The 7,435-nt window shown below is 41.8% G+C and overlaps 1 protein-coding gene across 1 annotated transcript in view; it reads right to left on the bottom strand.

Annotated features, from left to right (window-relative positions):
• KIAA0922 (KIAA0922 ortholog) overlaps positions 1 to 7,435 on the bottom strand; it is a gene marked incomplete at its 5' end in the record, with an annotated part of 147,381 nt that overhangs the window by 12,683 nt on the left and 127,263 nt on the right. The window contains one exon of the mRNA XM_014543902.1: positions 396 to 520. Within this exon, the coding sequence (XP_014399388.1) occupies positions 396 to 520 (125 nt within the window). The remainder of the gene's footprint in view (positions 1 to 395; positions 521 to 7,435) is intronic.

The raw sequence follows: 7,435 nt of genomic DNA, 5'->3' as shown, positions 1-7,435 counted from the left end.
ATGTCTGCCCCGCCTCTCTCCCCGCAGCTGTGAGCACTACTGTGGGCAGGTCGGAACCTCGGCCTCCATGAGTGGTGACTGTCTCCTTTCATGCAAGGTCCTGGCATGGAGGGTGTCTTAGGCTTTTTCTCTAAAACCTCCCATAGCTTTTAGCATTTGGTAAAGTAAAAATGTGAAAAATCTGTTCACTTGAGGGTATTTTTAACAAAATAAATGAAAACACAACTAGAAAATACGTTAATTTTAAGAACATTTATCTCAAAATACAAACATCTACACTCTCACATTATCTGTATCCAACATAACAAAACTAAGACTCAAAGATAAAAGCTAAGTGTGAAATGATAGAGTAAAAACTAGATAGAAATCTTGAAGGGATTGTAAAAATTACACACCTCAAGGCCTGGGCAGCACCCCTTTTCTTGTTTTTTCTACACGTTCGATTTTTACTCCAATTTAAATTTTGTAAATTTCCTTCTTTTTTCTCCTGAAGCTTCTTCTTCCTATCAGGATCTTCTTGCTAAAGAGAAAAGCAAACCTTTAGTTAAGGCTTGAATGGACCAAGTATATACATTTAAGAAAACCAACCAAACAAACACCACTCTGTGATTTTTTTAAAGGCTTTTGCATAGAAAAGTTTGGTTAATCTGGAAAAGGAAGGGGGGGTTAATTTCCTTCTTTTTTCTCCTGAAGCTTCTTCTTCCTATCAGGATCTTCTTGCTAAAGAGAAAAGCAAACCTTTAGTTAAGGCTTGAATGGACCAAGTATATACATTTAAGAAAACAAACCAAACAAACACCACTCTGTGATTTTTTTAAAGGCTTTTGCATAGAAAAGTTTGGTTAATTTGGAAAAGGAAGGGGGGGTGGTGTATGATTTTTTTAAATAAACATTTGAAGACCAACTTTGTATGAATTTCATAACGTTCCAACGTTGAAAATGGAGACGTACATTTCTCAAACTCTAGTTGGTTTCATTTTCCTTCTTTCTCTACCTCCCTCAACCTCCGCAAAAAGAAAAAAAAAGAAAGAAAGAAAAAAGGTTGCCTATAAAATTCCTAAGGAGCAAAAAAGGAAAAACATCTGTTAGCAATTTATGGTCAGCTTGCTGTTAACTTCAGCAGCAATAAATCCCCCAGCCTTCACCTGTTAATTTGGCATGGGCAACTCCCATGAACCATCACTGAAGAAAGATCATGTAAAAACTTGACTCAGAAGTAATTTGTGTATTTACATTTTTATTTGTTTATAGATGAACTTCAGGGGAACAGCCAAATCTCCACAGAATGCTCCAAACTAGTTTAAGCTTTCTAAGTAAATAAGGCAAGAATATGCTGGGTGTTTTCTAAATGTGGTTCTGAAAAACTCAATTTAGCATGAGCTACATGTACAGTTGACCCTTGAACAATGCAGGAGTTAGGGGTGCTGATTCCCTCCATGCAATCGAAAATCCACACATAACCTTTTTCTTTAGTTTTCAGTATAATACATTTATTTTACTTGGGTTTACAAAAAATTAGTTCATGTTATCTCTGTTACAAAATATGCCAGCACTGAAATAGCTTGGGCTAATATCCATGACTTTGATGTCTCATGGGTATTTCATGGCTAATCTAAACATAATTATTAAAACTTCTAACTCCCCAAAACTTAACTACGAATAGCCTACTATTGACCGGAAGCCTTACTGATAGAGTTGATTAACACATATTTTGTATTTTATGTGCATTCTTACAATAAAATGAGCTAGAGAAGAGAAAATGTTATTAAGAAAAAATCATAAGGAAGAGAAAACAACATTTACAATATTTATTGACAAAAATCCGTATGTAACTGGACCCGTGCAGTTCAAACCCATGTTGTTCAAGGGTCAACTCTGTATTTTATATATATGTAAAAATTATAAATTGTATATATAGATATAATTTTTTTTCATTTGGGCTTTTTCCTCTTTTAAATGTTAGGCATGGTCTATTAATAGGTCCAGGGTAAGGGGAATTCCCTCGTCTTTTTAATTTTTAAATAGCTCACACTTCTACTGTCTTCTAATGCTTACTCTTTCTCTCCCTCGCACCACCTGCCCTGAAGCAAAGGCACTGTCAGCAGCGGAGGCAGTGGGAGCGTGGGAGCGGGGGAGCTCACACTGAGACCCCAGGGCTCTGAGCGAGTGAGGTCTTTCCAGGAGGAAAACGCCTTCTCACAAAGGCAAATCCCCTGGCTCAGGGAGTCCTCTTCCCATTGACCCTCAGGATTCACATTTCATAAAGAGCAAGGATTGGCTCATTGTACCGTCCTCTTTCAGAAGGTTGGTCCAGAAATCAGAGTAGGAATCCATGAGGTTCTAGCATACACTTGGCTAACAAACATGACTTGGAAGAAAAATAAAAAGATGTCGATGCCTGCCTGTTACACGTCTGGGGTGTCGAAAGCCTCGTGTATCTATTAAAGCAATATGCTCACTATAATAAAGAAACTCTAGAAGTAAATGAAATTGTGCCTGTGCATGTGGTGGGATTATGGGAATTTTTTTCTTCCTTCTTTATACTCCTTTATTTTCTCCCCAATAAATATGTATTAAGTTTTTTTTCTGATTCTGAAGGTATTTTTAAAACATGACAATTAAGCACACAAAGCTCTATTCGACAGGACCTTATGCTAATTTCTCAAATCTGATGGGAAACAAACACAGTACAGAAATCTGATCAGAGACAATCCAGAGTTAAACATTAGAAACATGCCATATTTGTGCATGTATTGTTCCCTGTGTATTTCTAACTTGGGGGATGGGGAGGGTTCTCCTCCCCTGCCCTATCTTGTCCACTTAAGGACCAAGAGAGGCTTTTCAAGCAAGGACCTGAGCCTTTCTGTCCGTCCCTCCAGGGTCACAAACAAACGAAGGATCAGTCTCTATGCGGAGTCAGAGACAGTGAGTCAGAGACTAACTCTGACACTGGCTGCCTTCCTCAAATCAATCATGTTAGAACTGTCACCAGGTGTAAAGAGAGGGTATGCATGTTAGGGCTACGGAGAGGTGGGGCTTGGTGGTCAGAAGCATCATCACTTTCTCTGAACATTACAAAGAGCGAACTTTAGGACAGTGCCGGACACTCTGGACTCAGAGAGGCGAATGGAATGACCAAGCAGCAGTGCCCATGAGCCAACACAGGACAGGACGGGAAGAGGGTGTGAAGGAGAGTAAAAAGCTAGACAACACAGAGGAATGAAAATTGAATGAACGGCCTTTTTCTTTAGCCGTGTGTGTGTGTGTGTGTGTGTGTGTGTGTGTGTGTGTGTGTGTGTGTGTGTGTGTGTGAGAGAGAGAGAGAGAGAGAGAGAGACAGACAGACAGACAGACAGACAACGGGTCTATAATGGAAGCAGCAGTGGAACAGTTTGTGGAAAGCAAACCAGAGAATCAAAGCAACAGACTTGTCAAGAAATGAGAGGAAGGATAGAGACAATCTGGCTCTCTGCTTCCTGGTAGAGAGGGTGTCACAGGTAGGGAGGCAGGACTAACCAGAAAACGGAGAGCCCATGTAGTGTTGCAATTAAGACCACAGTCTCTGAGGCCAACCTGCCGGGTTTGCATCTCACTGGTGCTTTCCGGCTAAGTGATCTTGGGCAAGGAACTTACCGCTCAGTTTCCTGAGACTTCCTCAAAAGGCTGTTGTGAGGATTAAACTGACTGACACGCAGTAAGCAGTTTATATAAGACTTAGCTATGATCATCAGCATTACTGAATTATTTGGTCTGGCTAAGTTCTCTGATCTCCTGGGTAGAAGGGACAATTTGACTGATTGCTGGGTGGGGAAATAAGATTTCCTAAGTTTAATAAAAGCAAAGAAAGAAACCAAAGAAGAGAAATCACAGGCTGACCGCACAAAGCCAATGTATATAAATGAAAGCAAATAAAAAATAAGAGGAAAAGGACAAACTAAGGGGAAAAATTGAATACACTGATAGATAAAGAATTAACAGCTTTACATATGTTCTCATAGAAAATAAGAAAAAACACTAATATTCAATTGAAAAGTGGGCAAAGAACATGAAATGCAAATTCACAAAAGAGCCCTGACCAGTTTGGCTCAGTGGCTAGAGTGTCGGCCTGTGTACTGAAGAGTCCCAGGTTCGATTCCGGTCAAGGGCATGTACCTTGGTTGCGGGCACATCCCCAGCAGGGGGTGTGCAGGAGGCAGCTGATCCATGTTTCTCTCTCATCGATGTTTCTAACTCTCTATCCCTCTCCCTTCTCTCTGTAAAAAAATCAATAAAATATATTTTTTAAAAATTCACAAAAGAAACATAAAAGGCAAAAAAAAAAGTGTTCATCTAAAATATTTAACAATAAAGTATATTTTTATGAAAGGCAAATTGAGACCAGCTTGTATCTCCTCTTTCCATTTTGGTTTTAAAAACCTCAACTGCGTTTACACTGCATGTTCCTGCCTGCAAACTCCAGAGGAGGAAGGGCTGCGGTGGAGGCAGGGGAGTGTCAACAGCGTCAGACTCTGAGCAGTGAATGGGGAATGGAGTTAGACATTCACGTCTTCGTTTACTTAAAAAAAAAAAATCACTGGTAGGATTTTGGATGGATCATTTTTTACTTGTGTTTTCAGAACTTTACAAAAAATGAAATTTAGAAAAATGATCCCTTTTCCCTAGTAAGAGGTGTACCTCCAAATTTAAAAAAGCAACTCACAATCGTTCACTTATCACACTGATCAAGACTTTGCCCAAAAAAGTGCTGCTGAGAGCAGAGTAAAACCAGCCTTCTGGTGTATCGTGCATGGGGACATAAGTCACTGCCACCTCCCTGGGAAGCAACCTGGCTTCTTTGGGCCACCTGGTGGTCAGTGCACATCATATCGAGCGGTTGAGCAGCCTTAGTGTCCCTCCACGGCCCCGGGAAGAAGAGGCAGGGGAGTGTCTGCCTCTACACACTGCTGACCTAGTGCAAAACAACAAAACCCAAACCTCAAGCTGAGAAGTTTACATAACACTAGAGGCCCGGTGCACAAAATTCGTGCAGGGGGGAGGGGAGAGAGAGGAGGGGAGACGACTACAGGGCTCAGCCCGGCGCCCGCGCCCTCTCGCAGTCCGGGAGCCCTCGGGGGATATCCGACTGATGATGGCTTAGGCCCACGCCTTAATCAGTGGCTCTTCTCTCATTCTCCTCTAGAAAGCTAGAACAAGGAGGGATCAAGTATGTAGGCAAGACTTAGGAACAAAATCGTTCATCAGAGTGTTATTTATGAAAATAAAAAGTTGTCAACAACTTTATGTCCCACTGCAGGGGAATGGTGTAGGTTATGGCATAGTTAAATGACAGAATGCTATGTAATCCCCCAAAACAAAGCTCCTGTTCATTCCTGACATGAGACTATTTAGAATTACAACATTATAACAAAGCTACATAAACACAATAATGATCCTGCATTTTTAACAATTTGCAAAGAAACGCAGAATACAGAAAAACGTGAAAAGTGGTTCATTTTGGATAGATCTTTTCCTTCCTTCTTTGTGCTCCTAAGGTAATCATGAATGCCTTTATTAACCCCTAGAGTGCCGGGGAGCGCGATCGCACTCCTCCTGTCTTTCGCCAAAAGTGCAGGGAGCGCTTTCAAAGCTTCGAAATGGTGTCCAGTTCTAAGTCTGCTTTTATTAGTGATGATGATATTGCTAAATATGTCCATGTAGTAAAGGTTTCCTTAAGTTTTTGAATATGTAACTTCATTTACTTTCGATTCATAATTTTTTTCCTAAACTGCTGTAAAATCAGCAAAAATGCCTTGGCAATTTTAGCATAGTTCCTAGGATATTGGTTGGCACTCAAAGGGTTAAGGGGGGAAAAACTGCTTGAAAGAAAATAAACAGCCAAGGCAAGGGTCAAAATTTAGTCTGTGGCTCCCAAGTCTGGGCTTCAACCTTCTTTGCCAATAAATCTAGAGGAATGATCCTATGTATTATACAGATTTATATAATTTTCTAAGCTGTACAATTAGACCCTAAGAATACGCTAGAAAAACAAACAGTGAGCAATGTACTTGGGAATGTGTTTATTGAGAATGATTTTCTCCAAACCAACAATGAAATGGAAAGCATACTCATGCATGGGGTTTCAAAGGGGAGTTAGTTCTACAAAACTGGAAGTGAATCACTGAGCCAGCGAAGAAATGACAGGGGACAGCCCCCATGCAGCACCAGCAAAATCCATGGCCTTTCACCACAAAGCACAGCCTGAGTCCCCCACATCCCTGGACTCCTGCATCCTGACTGTCCAGCTGGCTACCACCATTCGGAGCAGATGTCCGCCCTCCACAGGCTCATGGACCAGAAAAGGAAGGAGGAACACAGGCAATGACTGGGCCCCGGTGCAAGAAATGTCAGAGCTCCAGGGAGTGAGATTTTAAAAAATAAAAAAATAAAGAACTTGACCAAGTTAAGAAAACCAAGGGCAAGTATGGAGAGCTAACCTGAGCTAGGAGCTGTGAGCCGAGTTTGAGACGGGAGAATGGTGCCCACACAGGTGGCAGGTGGATGACAGCAACAGCACCTCATGGCACTGTTGCTCTGGGCCACCTCCTTCTTGTGGCCCTCAGACTGAGGGGATCTGAATGACTAGTTCCAACTGCTCCTCCCAGCACGAGACTGTGGGACTGTGGAGTCAGCACATCTCAGCTTTGGTTTCTACCTCATTGCAGGCAGCATCTGGGTCCCCAAGGCCCATCCCTAACCCCATGCATCCCACCTAGCCCCAAGTCAATGACTGTTACCGCTCCTGCAGGCATGCCCTGTCTTCATCATTTGCCCTAGCTTTACCCGTACCATCTCCTACTGTACCTGCACCTTCAAGCCGTCTGTAACTTTAACACTGCAAGGTTCAGACTCAGGCCCTAGGCGTTCTCTCTGCATACACCTCAGAGAATTCAGGGTCACCCTTAAATTCTAACCTCCACAGGGCCAACTCCCCAGTTGCAAGCTCCAGGGCTGACTTGCCATGAACGCTCTGGTTCCATATCTCCCTCTGTCTACTATCCTTTCTCACATCCAAGTCCAGCCGCCCCCTTGTCAGTAATGATCATAGTCATACCTGTCATTTCCTTGGTGCTTACTCTTCATCAGTACTTAGGAACTCCTGCTATGCTGAGCCCTTAACATATCAACTCATTTAATCCTCACAATCCTATGAAGTAGGTATACTATTTTATGTTAGTATTATCATTATATTATTTTTCAGATAAGGAGACTGGGGTGTTTAACTTGTCTAATGTTATCGAACAAATAAATGATAAGTTGGGTTCAAGCCCAGGAAGTCTGGTACCCATTTGCTTAAGAATAGTTTCTCTTGAGAGTAAAAGCTAGCTGATGTCTTCCCCCACCACCCCCCATGCCAAGTTATTTCAGTACCTCCTGTATAATTAGAAAATAAATAAAA

This window comes from Myotis brandtii, unplaced genomic scaffold (genome assembly GCF_000412655.1).
Source record: "Myotis brandtii unplaced genomic scaffold, ASM41265v1 scaffold34, whole genome shotgun sequence".
Lineage (NCBI taxonomy): Eukaryota > Metazoa > Chordata > Mammalia > Chiroptera > Vespertilionidae > Myotis > Myotis brandtii.
This window is presented reverse-complemented; position numbering and strand designations above follow the sequence as displayed.